The 17,421-nt window shown below is 50.9% G+C and overlaps 2 protein-coding genes and 1 pseudogene across 3 annotated transcripts in view; all 3 read right to left on the bottom strand.

Annotated features, from left to right (window-relative positions):
• LOC310823633 (uncharacterized protein) overlaps window positions 1-9,629 on the bottom strand; it is a gene marked incomplete at its 3' end in the record, with an annotated part of 277,614 nt that extends 267,985 nt beyond the window's left edge. Inside the window, exon 1 of the mRNA XM_083696516.1 lies at window positions 9,590-9,629. The remainder of the gene's footprint in view (window positions 1-9,589) is intronic.
• Window positions 5,778-10,674, bottom strand: LOC310823748 (glutamate--cysteine ligase regulatory subunit-like; annotated as a pseudogene). The gene is made up of 7 exons (XR_014555073.1): window positions 10,366-10,674; window positions 9,761-9,826; window positions 7,953-8,029; window positions 7,619-7,675; window positions 7,263-7,474; window positions 6,805-6,919; window positions 5,778-6,705 (listed from the first exon to the last, which is right to left on the bottom strand). The product of XR_014555073.1 is annotated as a glutamate--cysteine ligase regulatory subunit-like (transcript).
• Window positions 10,675-14,711: 4,037 nt separating this feature from the next.
• LOC310823747 (tripartite motif-containing protein 16-like) overlaps window positions 14,712-17,421 on the bottom strand; it is a gene marked incomplete at both ends in the record, with an annotated part of 7,340 nt that continues 4,630 nt past the window's right edge. The window contains 2 exons of the mRNA XM_083696595.1: window positions 14,712-15,265; window positions 16,702-16,761. Of these exons, the coding sequence (XP_083552721.1) occupies window positions 14,712-15,265; window positions 16,702-16,761 (614 nt within the window). The remainder of the gene's footprint in view (window positions 15,266-16,701; window positions 16,762-17,421) is intronic.

The following is a 17,421-nucleotide window of genomic DNA, read 5'->3' as shown; positions in this document are numbered from 1 at the left end:
GATATCTTTTTATTATTATTATTATTATTATTATTATTATATCTTTACGACATTTACTTCTTCTTTGCGAGAGAAGGGGAGACAGACACCATGGAAACCACCGACACCGGCGGCTCCTCTGGTACCCGTAGCGGGTCCTCTGGGACCGTCTCCCCCGGTGGTACCGTCTCCTCTACCGGCTCCTTCGGCGGCTCTGGGACCGTCTCCGGCGGCTCCTCCGGCGGCTCTGGGACCGGCTCCTCCGGCGGCTCTGGGACCGTCTCCTCCGGCGGCTCTGGGACCGTCTCCGGCGGCTCCTCCGGCGGCTCTGGGACCGGCTCCTCCGGCGGCTCTGGGACCGGCTCCTCCGGCGGCTCTGGGACCGTCTCCTCCGGCGGCTCTGGGACCGGCTCCTCCGGCGGCTCTGGGACCGGCTCCTCCGGCGGCTCTGGGACCGGCTCTTCCGGCTCCTCCTCTGGTACCGGTACCCGGACCTCGTTTCTGACCCGGGCCACGACGCTCAACCACACTCACACAGACACACACACACACAGACACAAACACACATGCCCAGAGGCGTCAATGTTTAGTGAGTCAAGTGACAACATGTTCAAGATTCAAGATTCTTTATTTGTCACGTTCATACAAGTATACAGTGAAATGCAAAAGTGACAGTGCCACAGAGTAGTGCAACAATACAATAAGTTTTAAAATAGAATAAAAAAAAATAGAAGTACTAAAAATGACGTGTGTGTGTGTGTGTGTGTCTCCCTCTCTCTCTCCCTGTCTCAGGGGCACACACACACACACACACACACACACACACACACACACACACTCTGTCACTTTTGCATTTCACTGTATACTTGTACCAACTCTGCCACTCTCAACCACTCAACTCTCCACCCTCTCCACTGAAGTACCCCTGTCTCTCTGTCTCTCTATCAATTCATCTATCCACACACACATACATAGTACACAGCGCATAGCACACACACAGACACACACAGACACACACACACATGCCCAGAGGCGTCAATGTTTAGTGAGTCAAGTGACAACATGTGTGTGTCTGTGTGTGTGTGTGTGTGTGTGTGTGTGTGTGTGTGTGTGTGTGTGCCGCTGAGACAGGGAGAGAGAGAGGGAGACACACACACACACACACACACACACAGACACACGCACTCACACATACGCACACTCACACAGACACACACTCACACATACACACACTCACACACACACACACACACACACACACACACACACTCACACGCCCAGAGGCGTCAAAGTTTAGTGAGTCAAGTGACAACATGTGTGTGTCTGTGTGTTTGTGTGTGTGTGTGTGTGTGTGTGTGTGTGTGTGTGTGTGTGTGTGTGTGTGGGTGCTCCTGAGACAGGGAGAGAGAGAGCGAGACACATACACACTCACATACACAGACACACACACACTCACACTGTCTGTCTGTCTGTCTCTGACCTGTCTGTCCCTCTGTCTTATCTGTCTGTCTATCTGTTTGTCTGTCTGTCTGTCTGTCAGTCTCTTACCTGTCTGTCTGTCTATCTGTTTGTCTCTGACCTGTCTGTCTCTCCATCTGACCTGTCTGTCTGTTGTTGCCGTAGCTCCAGGACTGTATCCGCGCCACGCTGAGTGACTGGTCCTCCGAGACGCCGTCGGCCGGGGAGAAGGTGAGACTCATCCCTCTCTTCTCTCCCTCCCTCCCTCCCTCCCTCCTTTCCTGTCTCTCTCTCTCTCCCTCCTTCCCTCCCTCCTTTCCTCCTGTCTCTCTCTTCCTTCCCTCCTTTCTTGTCTTCCTTACTTCCTTCCCTCCTGTCTCTCCCTCCCTCCTGTCTCTCTCCCTCCCTCCTTCCCTCCCTCCCTCCCTCCTTCCCTCCCTCCTGTCTCTCTCCCTCCTTCTTTCCTTCTCTCCCTCCCTCCTGTCTCTCTCTCTCTCTCCTTCCCTCCCCCCTTCCTCCCTCCCTCCCTCCCTCCTGTCTCTCTCTCCTTCTCTCCCTCCTGTCTCTCCCTCCTTCCCTCCCTCCTTCTCTCCCTCCTTTCCTGTCTTCCTTCCTTCCTTCCCTCCTGTCTCTCCCTCCCTCCCTCCCTCCTGTCTCTCTCCCTCTCTCCCTCCTTCCCTCCCTCCTGTCTCTCTCTCTCCCTCCCTCCCTCCTGTCTCTCTCTCTCCCTCCTTCTCCTTTCCCTCCCTCCCTCCCTCCTGTCTCTCTCTCTCTCTCTCCTTCCCTCCCTCCTTCTCTCCCTCCTTCCCTTCCCTCCTTTCCTGTTTCCTGTCTTCTTTCCTTACTGTCGGCGGAGGAGAAGGTGAGACTCATCCCTCTCTTCCTTCCTTCCTTCCCTCCCTCCTTTCCTTCGTCTCTCTCTTGATGCTCCACACACACACACGCACACCCACACACACGCGCGCCCAGAGGCGTCAATGTTTAGTAAGTCAAGTGACAACGTGTGTGTGTGTGTGTGTGAGAGAGAGGGAGACACACAGACACACTGTGGGAGCCTGGTCGACAGGCGCAACAGTGGGTCAACCAATGAGAATAGAAACAGGCGGAAACAGGGGTTGCGGTGAAATCAACGTAGGGTTTTATTTCTAAGGTGCGGGGAAAAGGGAGAGGCGAAAGGCAACTCAAATCTTCACCGGGTTGGCGGTTGGCGCTACGGCGCTCCGCCAGGTTCTTCTTGTCGTCAGAGAGAGAGAGAGAGAGACAGGCCAAAGTTAGTCGGATATCGGGTCTCTGTGGGGCACTGCTCACCGGCTGGGCCATCACAACACACAGACACACACACACACACTCACACACACACTCACTCACACAGACACACACAGACACACACACACATGCCCAGAGGCGTCAATGTTTAGTGAGTCAAGTGACAACATGTGTGTGTCTGTGTGTGTGTGTGTGTGTCTGTGTGTGTGTGTGTGTTTGTGTGTGCCCCTGAGACAGGGAGAGAGAGAGGGAGACACACACACACACTCACACATACGCACACTCACACAGACACACACACAGACACACACTCACACATACACATACACACACATGCCCAGAGGCGTCAATGTTTAGTGAGTCAAGTGACAACGTGTGTGTGTGTGTGTGTGTGTGTGGGTGGGTGCTCCTGAGACAAGGAGAGAGAGAGGAAGACACACACACACACTCACATACACACAGACACACACACACACACACACACAACTCTCGTCCACTGCTTACCGGTGCAGTATCTATAGCCTTGCTTTCAGCTGAGTCTGGCTCCATCTCCTGGGTGTTTAAGGGTAATTTCTCTGCCTCAGTGGATGCCCTCTGCTCACTAAGCCCAACCGGTGCCCCGGCTTCCATCTCAGGTGGCCCTTCTTCAACACTGACGGTGTCCCTGGCCTCCCCATCCTTTGGCATTTCCTCCGGAGTACATTCCCCTAGTATACAAGCAGCTTTACCCGTCGCTACAGGACCCTTCCCCGGTCTCTGACTTATCTTACTAACTACGTAACTCTGAGTGTGATGTTCAGGCCGGGTAAAGGCCATACTAGTCTCGCCCTCGGCGACATCTCTCTCTCTCTCTCTCTATCCCTGACCTGTCTGTCTGTCCTGGACAAGGGCCTCCTGGAGGAGTTGTACAACTGGGACGAGGTGGGTGTCTGTCTCTGTCTCTGACCTGTCTGTCTGTCCTGGACAAGGGCCTCCTGGAGGAGTTGTACAACTGGGACGAGGTGGGTGTCTGTCTCTGTCTCTGACCTGTCTGTCTGTCCTGGACAAGGGCCTCCTGGAGGAGCGCTACGACTGGGCCGAGGTGGGTGTCTGTCTCTTTCTCTGAACTGTCTGTCTGTCTGATCTGTCTGTCTGTCCTGGACAAGGGCCCCCTGGAGGAGCGCTACGACTGGGCCCAGGTGGGTGTCTGTCTCTGTCTCTGAACTGTCTGTCTGTCTGATCTGTCTGTCTGTCCTGGACAAGGGCCTCCTGGAGGAGCGCTACGACTGGGCCCAGGTGGGTGTCTGTCTCTGTCTCTCCCTGACCTGTCTGTCTCTCTCTCCATGTCCAAGGTGAAACCCCAACAGTAACCAGGTCAACCTGACATCCTGTTGTGTGATGCCCCCCCGATCTGATGGCCTGTCTGTCTGTCTCTCCCTGACCTGTCTCTCTCTCTCCCGTATCCAAGGTGAAGCCCACCAGTAACCAGTGTAGGAGCCAATTTCTATATTTTTCTTTTGGGACATAAAGTGCTTATTTTCTATGTTGTAATATGTGTGACGGTGATTTCTGTTTAGTGGCTCCCCCTGCAGGTGGAGAGGTCCGTTATTATATAGGAAGTGCCAAGGCTACCAGTAGGGGTTTTTGGCTAGGAAAGCACACAGTCTTTAGACCTTGATCTTGACCTTGACAGCCTGTTTGTTTGTTCGCAAATGGTAGCATATTTTAGCTTACTAGATTGCTTTATAATTTTGATAGCCTGCATTTTGAATATCATTTTTGTGGAAAATGGAACAATAAACCGAAGATCATTTTATTTCAACGTAACTCTCGTCTCCGTTTGTTCTACTAGCGTCTACTACAGCCTACCTAGCCAGACCCTGAGCGATATACAATAGGAAATGTTTTAGTCACTACAACCAGGTCAACCTGGCATCCTGTTGTGTGATGCCCCCCGATCTGACGGTGTACGCCAAGCAGGCGGGGGTCCAGCTACTGACCCACAACGACCTCAAAGGTGGGTGTTTGTCTGGGGGTGTCTGTCTGTGTGTCTCTCTCTCTGTCCCTGACCTGTCTGTCTCTCTCTGACCTGTCTGTCCCCCCTCTAACCTAACCTCCCTCTTCATCTGAGCTGTCTGTCTCTCTCTGACCTGACTCTCTCTCTCCCTCCCTCTCTTTCCATGTCTGTCTCTCCCTCTAACCTGTCTCTCTCTCTCTCTCCTTCCAGAGCTCATCTCGGCGGCGGGCTTCCAGGAGGCGCTGTCTCTCTCTCTCTGACCTGTCTGTCTCCCCTCTAACCTGTCTCTCTCTCTCCCTCCCCCCCTCTCCCTCTGAGCTGTCTGTCTGTCTTTGACCTGTCTCTCTGTCGTCTTCCAGAGCTCATCACGTCGGCGGGCTTCCAGGAGGCGCTCCGTGATGACCGCGGCGACCGTAACCGCGGTGACGCGGCGTCGGCCTGGCGCCTCCGCTGGGTCCTGCGCTACACCATCATCGTCAAGAGCCGCGGCATCATCAAGGCCAAGGGCTACCTGGTCCACGCCACCCGGGTAGCGTAGCGTAGCATAGTCTGGTGTAGTCGAGGCTAGCCTAGTGTAGTGTAGCCTTAGCGTAGCATCGTGTAGCCTTGGTTAGCCTGGTTAGCGTTTGCCGGACGGCGCTTGGGTTTAGCCACGCTTAGGGTTAGGTTAGGTACGCTAGGGTTAGCTCATAGCGGCTAACGTGAACCAGACATTGGTTGGTTGGTTGGGGCCTGCTGTTAGCGCTGATGTTGAAGTGCCTGTCTGTATGTCTGTCTGTGTCTGTCTGTCTGTCAGTCAGAGTACGCTAGGTAGCAGCTAGGTGGCTACACACACCCACACACACACATTTGATTGAATTGATGACCCCCCTGCACTAACCCTAACCCTAGAGACCTCTTCACCCCCACCACCCCCCTGTACTAACCCTAACCCTAGAGACCTCTTCACCACCACCACCCCCCTGTACTAACCCTAACCCTAGAGACCTCTTCACCCCCACCACCCCCCTGTACTAACCCTAACCCTAGAGACCTCTTCACCCCCACCACCCCCCTGTACTAACCCTAACCCTAGAGACCTCTTCACCCCCACCACCCCCCTGTACTAGGGTTAACCCTAACCCAAAACAGAAAACATGTGTGTGACATACCCATCATTTAAAAAATCAAAATCTTTTCCCGCTTGACTTTTTCTCGGCAACGGTTAACCCTAAACCTAACCCCTAACTGTCCTCACGAGCTGATAGGGAGTTAGGGTTAGGTTTAGTGGGGGTGAAGAGGTCTCTAGGGTTAGGGTTGGTACAGGGGGGTAGTGGGGGGGTCACAGACGCCCTACAGGGATAGGGTCAGGGTATCAACCAGACGCCTCCCCCTCCCTCCCTTTTTAATGAAATAACCAAAACGACATCATCTGTTTTTTTTTAATCCATGAATTATTTTATTAGTCATCAATTCAATCAAATGTGTGTGGGTGTGAGTAGCCACCTAGCTGCTACCTAGCATGTTTTAGCCACCTAGCCGCTAGCTAGTGTACTCTGACAGACAGGCAGACAGGCACTTCAACATCAGCGCTAACAGCAGGCCCCAACCAACGTCTGGTTCACGTTAGCCGCTATGAGCTAACCCTAGCGTGGCTAAACCCGTAGCTAAGCCTTTCAACTGAACCTAGGTGTCGTCCGGCATACGCTAACCAGGCTAACCAAGGCTACACGATGCTACGCTAAGGCTAGGCCGCACCAGGCTATGCTACGCTAAGGCTACACTACACTAGGCTATCCTCGACTACACCAGACTATGCTATGCTACCCGGGTGGCGTGGACCAGGTAGCCCTTGGCCTTGATGATGCCGCGGCTCTTGACGATGATGGCGTAGCGCAGGACCCAGCGGAGGCGCCACGCCGACGCCGCGTCACCACGGTCATCACGGTCGGTGTCGCCGTGGGACGCCGTTGCTAATGCCGCGCTCTCACGGAGCGCCTCCTGGAAGCCCGCCGACGTGATGAGCTCTGGAAGACGACAGAGAGACAGACAGCTCAGATGGAGAGGGAGGTTAGGTTAGAGGGGGGATAGACAGGTCAGAGAGAGACACACAGACAGACACCCACCTTTGGGGTCGTTGTGGGTCAGTAGCTGGACCCCCGCCTGCTTGGCGTACGCTGTCAGATCGGGGGGCATCACACAACAGGATGCCAGGTTGACCTGGTTACTGGTGGGCTTCACCTTGAATACGGAAGAGAGAGAGAGAGAGAGACACTGTTAACTGCTTGGTTGGGACAGAGAGAGACAGACAGTTGACGTACGCCCTCAGGTTGACCTGGTTACTGGTGGGGTTTCACCTTGGACATGGAGAGAGAGACAGATACCCCCAGCCCAGGACAGACAGACAGACACCCACCTGGGCCCAGTCGTAGTGCTCCTCCAGGAGGCCCTTGTCCAGGACAGACAGACAGGTCAGAGACAGACACCCACCTGGTCCCAGTCGTACAACTCCTCCAGGAGGCCCTTGTCCAGGAAAGACAGACAGACAGACAGGTCAGGAACAGACAGACAGACAGACACCCACCTGGGCCCAGTCGTGCAGCTCCTCCAGGAGGCCCTTGTCCAGGTCCGACGTCCCGATGGCGACCACCTTCCCGGACGCTACCAGCGTTTCCAAGACAACCCACGCCGGCCGCAGGTCCGAGAGGGTCTGGGGGGCGTGGTCGTCCCCCGGGGGGCCGGGAGGGGGCGCCAGGATGACCGAGTCGAGTTGGGAGAGGGCGAGAGTAAGACAGGCTGTTGGGGGGGAGGGAGACAGGTTAGAGGTCCGAGAGGGTCTGGGTGTGGGGGGGGGGATGTTGTCCTCCTGGTCGCCAGGGTGAGGGTGAGACAGGCTGTGGAGGGGAGAGACAAACAGACAGGCAGGCAGGCAGGACTCACCCAGGTCGACAGCCTGTCTGATGCACGACTGGTCCGACTCGCACAGGAACAGCTTGACTGCAACGACAACGTTAGCCTGGGTTAACGTGTGGTCGCGTCGTGTGTAATCATGGGCTGGTATCGTTTGTTAGCCCTGGGTTAGCGTGTGTTATCGTGGTGCGTGTGAGCCGGTGTTAGCATGCACTAGCATTTATTAGCATGTGTTATCGTGGTGTGTGTTAGCGTGCGGCAGCATGTGGTGGCGGTATCATGTGTTAGCCTGCGTTAGCCTGCGTGAGCCTGCCTTAGCCTGCATTAGCGTAGCGTTAGCCTGCGTTAGCTTGTCGTAGCGTACCAGACACCTTCAGCTCCTCCCTCTCCTCCGGTGGTCTCGGCCGCCTGGGGGGTGGAGCAGTCCAGGACGTCAGACTCCTGGAGAGACAGACAGGTTAGAGAGAGAGAGAGACAGGTAAACAGACAGAAAGGTTATAGAGAGAGACAGACAGGCGTGATGGCCGGAACAGTCCAGGACGTCAGACTCCTGGAGAGACAGACAGGTCTGAGAGACAAACAGGTTCAGGACAGACAGATTACAGAAAGACAGACAGGCGTGCCTGGGGGGGGGGGAGCAGTCCAGGACGTCTGACTCCTGGACAGACAGACAGGTTAGAGAGAGAGAGACAGGTTAGAGACAGACCAGACTAGTCGAACCAGAGAGAGAGATTAGCTGACCTCAGCAGAACCTCCCTCCCTGTTTAACCCCCCCCCCTCTCTGCCTCCCCCCCGTCTCCCTGCCTGTGTGTGTGTCTCCCTCTCTCTCTCCCTGTCTCAGGAGCACCCACCCACACACACGTTTTAGATTAGATTCAACTTTATTGTCATTGTGCAGAGTACAAGTACAGAGACAACGAAATGCAGTTAGCGTCTAACCAGAAGTGCAAAATAGCAGAAAGTGCAATGAACAGTATTTACAGGTAGTGCAATATATGAGCAGTAAGTAGTGCAGTATATGAATTAGCAGTAGCATTATAGCATTATAGCAGAATAAATAGTTCCAGTATGAACAGTGTAGCAGCATATGAGCTGTATGGGTAATGCAGTCTAGCAGTATATATGTGTATTAACAGGAGAGCATGACTTCAGTAATGGAAAAAAGAACTCTGAGCAAACTGCTCACCATCATGGACAATGAAGGTCACCCACTGTACCACACCATCATCCAGCAGAAGAGCTTGATCAGCTGGAGGCTACGAGCACTGACAAGCAAAACTGACAGACTTACTAAATCATTTGTCCCCAGAGCCATACAACTCTACAACATGTCAATCAAGGGCAAAGAGATGGACTTCTCTGCATAACCTCCACCCTCTGTATCACATCACCATCATGTATCATGTCACTGTTTCACCTCATTATCTACAATGTTTACTGGCTATGCTAGGTCTCATACAGAGCCCCTACCTCCCTCCACCAGCCTGGACTAAATGCACTTTAAAAATAGTCCATATTTATGTAGCCCGTATTTAGTTTTTAGTATTTAATGCTATAATTGCACCTTACCTTTTAGCACCTCACCTAACTGCAAAGACATTTACAACTGCACCTCGCCTGTATAAAATACTGCTAATGTTGTATGTGTATGTTATGTGTGATACCCCTATGTCTGTACGCTACTTGGAACCTGAATTTCCCCCTGGGATAAATAAAGTTTCTATCTATCTATCTCAGTAACATGAGGTAGATAGCAGAATAAATATAAATATGAAGTTGTCACTTGACTCACTAAACACGGGTGTGTCTGTGTGAGTGTGTGTGTCTCCCTCTCTCAGGAGCACCCACACACACACACACACACGTTGCCACTTGACTCACTAAACATTGACGCCTCTGGGCGCGTGAGTGTGCCTGTATGTGGGTGTGCGTGTCTGTGCGTGTGGAGCATCCAGAGAGAGACGAAGGAAAGGAGGGAGGGAAGAGAGGGATGAGTCTCACCTTCTCCTCCGCCGACAGTAAGGAAAGAAGACAGGAAACAAGAAAGGAGGGAAGGGAGGGAGAGAAGGAAGGAGAGAGAGAGACAGGAGGGAGGGAGGTAAGGAAGACAAGAAAGGAGGGAAGGAAGAGAGAGACAGGAAAGGAGAGAGAGAAGAGAGGGATGAGTCTCACCTTCTCCCCGGCCGACGGCGTCTCGGAGGACCAGTCACTCAGCGTGGCGCGGATACAGTCCTGGAGCTACGGCAACAACAGACAGACAGGTCAGATGGAGAGACAGACAGGTCAGAGAGAAACAGACAGACAGACAGATAGACAGACAGATAAGACAGAGGGACAGACAGGTCAGAGACAGCATGGCGCGGATACAATCCTGGAGCTGGAGGGCAACAAAAGACATACAGGTCAGACAGACAGACAGAGAGAGACAGGTCAGATAGAGAGACAGACAGGTCAGAGACAGCGTGGCACGGATATAATCCTGGAGCTGAACGGCAACAACAGGTCAGACAGACAGACAGAAAATGACAATAAAACGACATATTTAGTATTTATTTAATCACATTCATAATACACACACACGGTCAGTTCGTTAGAGCCAGTTAGCATTCGCCTTTAGCACCCCGTCAACACTGCACTCTGTAGGTAAATTCGTTAGCCCCGTTAGCATTAGCCTTTAGCACCCCGTCAACACTGCACTCGGTAGGTAAATTCGTTAGCTTCGTTAGCCCCGTTAGCATTAGCCTCTAGCCTCCCGACCCCCCCCCCGCCCTTCTTACCTCCTCACTCGGGGACGACGGACACTTCTTCTTCAGCCGGCTCCGGTTGACGAGGTTCCCGGTGTGGAGGTTGAGCGTCGTGGCCCGGGTCAGAAACGAGGTCCGGGTACCGGTACCAGAGGAGGAGCCGGAGGAGCCGGTCCCAGAGCCGCCGGAGGAGACGGTCCCAGAGCCGCCGGAGGAGCCGGTCCCAGAGCCGCCGGAGGAGCCGGTCCCAGAGCCGCCGGAGGAGCCGCCGGAGACGGTCCCAGAGCCGCCGAAGGAGCCGGTATAGGAGACGGTACCACCGGGGGAGACGGTCCCAGAGCCGCCGGAGGAGCCGGTCCCAGAGCCGCCGGAGGAGCCGCCGGAGACGGTCCCAGAGCCGCCGGAGGAGCCGGTAGAGGAGACGGTACCACCGGGGGAGACGGTCCCAGAGGACCCGCTACGGGTACCAGAGGAGCCGCCGGTGTCGGTGGTTTCCATGGTGTCTGTCTCCCCTTCTCTCGTAAAGAAGAAGTAAATGTCGTAAAGATATAATAATAATAATAATAATAATAATAAAAAGATATCGTAAAATGAGGGAGGGGTGGGGTTGTCTAGCAACGAGGAACAGTTGGTGGGTTTGAGGGAATATCGTAAAGGAAAAGAAAATGTCGGAAAGGGACGGGATATGGTGGGTTACCTAGCAACGAGGGGGTGGGGAGAGTGTGTGTGTGGTTTGAAGGACTGTCGTAAAAATATTTTTTCAAAACAAATACGAACGGTGGAGGGAAAGGGGATGGGTTGCCTAGCAACGAGGGGGTGGGTTTGAAGGAATGTCGAGTAATGATGACACGACGCGTTTCCACACACACACACACACGGTCAGTTCGTTAGAGCCAGTTAGCATTAGCCTTTAGCACCCCGTCAACACTGCACTCGGTAGGTAAATTCGTTAGCTTCGTTAGTTAGCCCCGTTATCATTAGCCTCAGAGCCGGTAGAGGAGACGGTACCACCGGGGGAGACGGTCCCAGAGGACCCGCTACGAGTACCAGAGGAGCCGCCGGTGTCGGTGGTGGTGGTGGTTTCCATGGTGTCTGTCTCCCCTTCTCTCGTAAAGAAGAAGTAAATGTCGTAAAGATATAATAATAATAATAATAATAATAATAATAATAATAATAATAATAATAGTAAATGTCGTAAAATAAGGGAGGTTGGTGTGTTTGAGGGAATGTCGTAAAGGAAAAGAAAATGTCGGAAAGGGACGGGATATGGTGGGTTACCTAGCAACGAGGGGGTGGGGAGAGTGTGTGGTTTGAAGGAGTTTCATAAAACATTTTTTTCTAAAAAATGTCGTAAAATACGAACGGTGGAGGGAAAAGGGGGGGGGGTTGCCTAGCAACGAGGAGGTGGATTTGAAGAGCCAAACTACATGGTTCTACTAGCCCTAGGGTTAGGGTCAGGGTTAAGGGTTAGGGTTAAAGTTAACTCATCCCCTAGGGTTAGGGTTAGGGTTAGGGTCAGGGTTTAGGGTTAGGGTCAGGGTCAGGGTTAGAGTCAGGGTTAGGGTCAAGGTTAACTCGTCTCCTAGGCCTGTCTGCACATTTGGGTTGTCATGACGTTGCTAAGTGAAGTGTTAACACTGGAAAGAAAACGTCCCCTTTGGTTTCCACTGATTGACTATTATACTAATGTTCTATTATACTAAGATTATATTACACTGATGTTCTATTACACTAATGTTCTATTACATAAATGTTCTATTACACTAATGTTCTATTACATAAATGTTCTATTACACTAACGTTTTATTATACTAATGTTCTATTACACTGATGTTCTATTACACTGTTCTATTACACTAATGTTTTATTATACTAATGTTCTATTACACTGTTCTATTACACTGATGTTCTATTACACTAATGTTTTATTATACTAATGTTCTATTACACTAATGTTCTATTAAACTAACGTTCTATTACACTGATGTTCTATTACACTAATGTTCAATTACACTGATGTTCTATTACACTGATGTTCTATTACACTAATGTTCTATTACACTGATGTTCTATTATACTAATGTTCTATTACATTGTTCTATTACACTGATGTTCTATTACACTAATGTTCTATTACACTAATGTTCTATTACACTGATGTTATATTACACTAATGTTATATTACACTAATGTTCTAATACACTGATGTTCTATTACACTGTTCTATTACACTGATGTTCTATTACACTGATGTTCTATTACACTGTTCTATTACACTAATGTTCTATTACACTGATGTTCTATTACACTAATGTTATATTACACTGATGTTCTATTACACTGTTCTATTACACTGTTCTATTACACTGATGTTCTATTACACTAATGTTCTATTACACTAATGTTCTAATACACTGATGTTCTATTACACTGTTCTATTACACTGATGTTCTATTACACTGATGTTCTATTACACTAATGTTCTATTACACTAATGTTCTATTACACTGATGTTCTATTACACTAATGTTCTATTACACTGATGTTCTATTACACTGATGTTCTATTACACTGTTCTATTACACTGTTCTATTACACTGATGTTCTATTACACTAATGTTCTATTACACTAATGTTCTAATACACTGATGTTCTATTACACTGTTCTATTACACTGATGTTCTATTACACTGATGTTCTATTACACTGATGTTCTATTACACTGTTCCATTATAAAAGATCTGTTATGTTATAAAGAATATTTCAGGTTCAATTTCTGGGTTTTTAGGATTCAGTGCTTATTGCTAACTGGCTGGATTCTAATCTCTCTGTTGTTGTAATACTAGTAAATGACCACCAGGTGGTGCCCCCATCTGAGGGCTAGAGGTCTGGGGGATAGGGTTCTGGGGGTCTGGGGTTCTGGAGGTCTGGGTCTGGGGTCAGAGGTACTGCAGGGGACAGGTGAAGTCTTCTCATGAGAGCCATGCCTCCCATGGCAGGGAGCGGTACTGCAGGGGACAGGTGAAGTCTTCTCATGAGAGCCATGCCTCCCATGGCAGGGAGCGGTACTGCAGGGGACAGGTGAAGTCTTCTCATGAGAGCCATGCCTCCCATGGCAGGGAGAGGTACTGCAGGGGACAGGTGAAGTCTTCTCATGAGAGCCATGCCTGCCATGGCAGGGAGCGGTACTGCAGGGGACAGGTGAAGTCTTCTCATGAGAGCCATGCCTCCCATGGCCGGGAGCAGTACTGCAGGGGACAGGTGAAGTCTTCTCATGAGAGCCATGCCTCCCATGGCAGGGAGCGGTACTGCAGGGGACAGGTGAAGTCTTCTCATGGGAGCCATGCCTCCCACAGCCCACAGACAGAGAGGAGAAAAGCAGCCTGCACCTTGGCTGCCCCTCACAATGTCACATGATGCATAGATATTACTGTACTAGATGATTACTATGTAAAAATGAAGGAATACATGGAAAGTGAAGTTCAGAACATGTACAGCGCCTTCTGAAGGTATTCAGAGCCCTTCACTTTTTACACATTTTCTTGTGTTATAGAGTAAATTTGAAATGGATTCAATTTAAAGAATTTGCCATCAATCCACACACAATACCCCAGAATGACAAAGCGAAAACACGATTTTTGACATTTCAGTACATTTATTAAAAGTGAAATACAAAAATACCTCATGGACAGAAATATTCAGACTTTTTGCTTTGACAGTCTTAAAATTAGTTAAAATGCAAAAATGTCATCAACAAATCACTCAATAAGTTGAATTGAGTACATCTTAATGCAAGGATAATAATTCATGTCATTTCGGAATGAATATCTTTGTTTTTATAGGGTCTCTGATTTGCATAGGAATCAATTACACACTGTGTAGATTAGGATGTTCTGAAGACACTGTCCATGTTGTACCGACAGAGAAGGAGAGCTGTCTTCACATCCACTCCCTGCTACCTTACACACAGCAACGTAATCCAGCATCACAACTCAAACACCCAATCTAACCAACTCTTATATACATCCAGACACTCTCTCCTGTGTTATTCTCAGAGTTCATCATCAGTTTGATTTGATCATCTAATCATTCATCTAGATTGTTTCACTATCAGTTGCATTTCCATCAAAAACAAACAAACATATATAAACAAATATATACATATTTTCTGTACCTGTAGTCTATTTCACTATCAGATGCATTTTTTAATAATAATATATATATATATATATGTACAGTAAGAAATAATATAACTACACACAACACACAACACCCTACACACTGGGAGAGAGAACATCTGTACCTCCAACATCTCAGTGAAAACACACCACCATCCGACTGCATCATGTTCTGATCCGTCATCTTTGAGCCTTTGGTGTTCAGTGTGATCTCCCTGAGACTAGTTTACCCAGGGTCACTGTACAGCCCTCGTCCAAAAGACAAAACCCTGGGTAGAGGGGCTCAGTGAATGTGGAGTGGAATGTGTGCAGGAGGGTCCGTGTGTCAGAGGAGACGCTGTAGAAGGACAGAGTGCCGGCCGGCCAGTCCAGATACACTCCTACTCTGTGGGAGCCAGAGGAGGGGACAGGTATGACAGTCTTCTTATTATTGTGACAGGCGGAGTAACTGTTACCAGAGCATAACAGTCTCCAGGACTTGTCATTGTATCCCAACCCACAGTCATCACCCCATCCTCTCCTGCTGATTCCTTTATATGTCACTCCTATATGAGCCCCTCCCCCACTCCTCTCTACCTCCCAGTAACGGCGCCCAGTCAGACCCTCTCTACACAGCACCTGTTCCCAGGAGTCAAATCTCTCTGGGTGATCAGGATACGGCTGCTTCTCACTCCCACATGTCACCTTTCTGTTCTCCTCAGACAGAGAGAGGTATCTGTGTGCTGTGTTTGGGTCCAGTGTGAGCTCACAGGCATCTGGGAGAAGAGCAGAGGGAGGAAGGGAGGGAGGAAGAGAAAAAGAGAGAGGGAGAGAGAGAGAGAGAGAGAGAGGAGAGAGAGAAAGAGGAGGAAGAGAGAGGGGGACAGAGGAAGAGAAAGAGAGAAAGGGATGGAAAGAGAGGGTGAGAGAGAGAGAGGGGAGAGAGGGGGACAGAGGAAGAGAAAGAGAGAGAGGGACGGAGAAAGAGAGAGAGGGAAAGAGAGAGAGGGAGAGAGAGAGAGGGGAGAGAGGGGGACAGAGGAAGAGAAAGAGAGAGAGGGATGGAGAGAGAGAGAGAGAGAGAGAGGAGAGAGAAAGAGGGAGAGAGAGAGAGAGAGGAGGAACAGAAAGAGAGAGGGAGGGAGGGAGAGAGAGAGAGTGGGAGAGAGAGGAGAGAAGAGTCAGAGAGAGAGAGAGAGGGATTGAGAGAGAGGAGAGAGAAAAAGAGAGGGAGAGACAGAGAGAAGGAACAGAGAGGGGGACGGAGGAATAGAGAGAGGGAAGGAGGGAGAGAGAGAGAGAGAGGAGAGAGAGAGAGGGGAGAGAGGAGAGGGGGGAGAGAGTGGGACGGAGGAAGAGAGAGAGAGAGAGGGAGAGAGAGAGAGGGGAGAGAAAGAGAGAGGGAGAGAGAGAGGGGAGAGAGAGAGAGGAGAGAGAAAGAGAAAGAGAGAGAGAGAGAGAGGGGAGAGAGGAGAGGGGGGAGAGAGTGGGACAGAGGAAGAGAGAGAGAGAGAGGGAGAGAGAGAGAGGGGAGAGAAAGAGAGAGGGAGAGAGAGAGGGGAGAGAAAGAGAGAGAGAGAGAGGAGGAAGAGAAAGAGAGGGAGGGAGGGAGAGAGAGAGAGAGAGGGGAGAAAGGAGAGGGGGGAGAGAGTGGGACGGAGGAAGAGAGAGAGAGAGAGGGAGAGAGAGAGAGGGGAGAGAAAGAGAGAGGGAGAGAGAGAGGGGAGAGAAAGAGAGGGAGGGAGGGAGAGAGAGAGAGTGGAGAGAGAGAGAGAGTGAGGAGAAAGAGAGAGAGAGAGGGGACAGAGGAAGAGAAAGAGAGAGAGGGATGGAGGGAGAGAGAGAGAGGGAGAGAGAGAGAGAGAGAGAGGAAAGAAAGAGAGAGGGAGAGAGAGAGAGAAAGGAGGAAGAGAGAGGGGGACAGAAGAAGATAAAAAGAGAGAGGGATGGAGGGAGAGAGAGAGAGAGGGAGAGAAAGAGGGAGAGAGAGAGAGGGGCAGAGAGAGGGAGAGAGAGAGAGGGTGGGAGAGTCAGATATGTAGGCTGTCTTTGATGAGTCTCTCCCTCTCCTAGAGATCTCTAGTTGTGTCTCAGGGTTTGTGGAGAGGATCAATGGAGGGAGGGAGGGAGGGAGGGAGGAACGGAGAGAGGGAGGGAGGGAGAGATAAAGAGAGAGAGTGACTGTCAGCTACTTCAGGAGAAACACACTCACATTGGAAGAACTGGGCTCTGGTCTTGGGCTCTGGTGGCAGGAAAACATCCACTCCATTCACTACAGGCGGGAGGGAGGGAGGGAGAAAGGGAGGGAGGAAGGGAGGAGAGGGAGGGAGGGGGAGAGAGTGGAGGTAGGGGTAGAGGGAGGGAGGGAGGGGGAGATAGGGAGAAGGAGGGAGGGAGGGAAAGAGGGAGAGAGAAAAGGAGGGAGGGAGAGGAGGGAGGGATAGAGAGAGGAGGGAAGGAGGGAGGGAGAGAGAGGGAGGGAGGGAGAGGAGGGAGGGAGGGAGATGGAGGGAGAGGAGGGAGGGAGAGAGGTAGGTAGAGTAGCAGAGAGAGGTAAGAAGGGAGAGAGAGGCACGGAGGGAGAGCAAGAGGAGGGAGGGAGGGAGGAAAGGGAGGGAGAGAGCGAGTGAAGGAGGGTGAGAGGTAGGGAGAGAGGGAGAGAGAGAAAAAGACAGAGAAAGAGGGAAAGAGAGAGAGAGATTGGATGGGGAGAAGAGGTAGATAGGGAGGGAGAGAGAGAGGGAGGGAGGGAGGGAGAGAGGGAGGGAGAGAGAGAGAGACATGTATCAGTCAAGGGTTGTAAACATGGACAGGTCCCACATTGTTCTGATGGGGGGAAAAGAGAAGGCCTCACTTTGCAGGTTAACCCTTTGGGGACCAGGGGTATTTTATTGATTTTTACATAAATTTTTTCTTTCTCAATTTGAAGGCA

The sequence above is a fragment of the Argentina silus genome (genome assembly GCF_951799395.1).
Source record: "Argentina silus genome assembly, chromosome: Y".
Lineage (NCBI taxonomy): Eukaryota > Metazoa > Chordata > Actinopteri > Argentiniformes > Argentinidae > Argentina > Argentina silus.
Note: the sequence above shows the minus strand (reverse complement) of the source record. Positions and strands in the feature narration are given on the sequence as shown.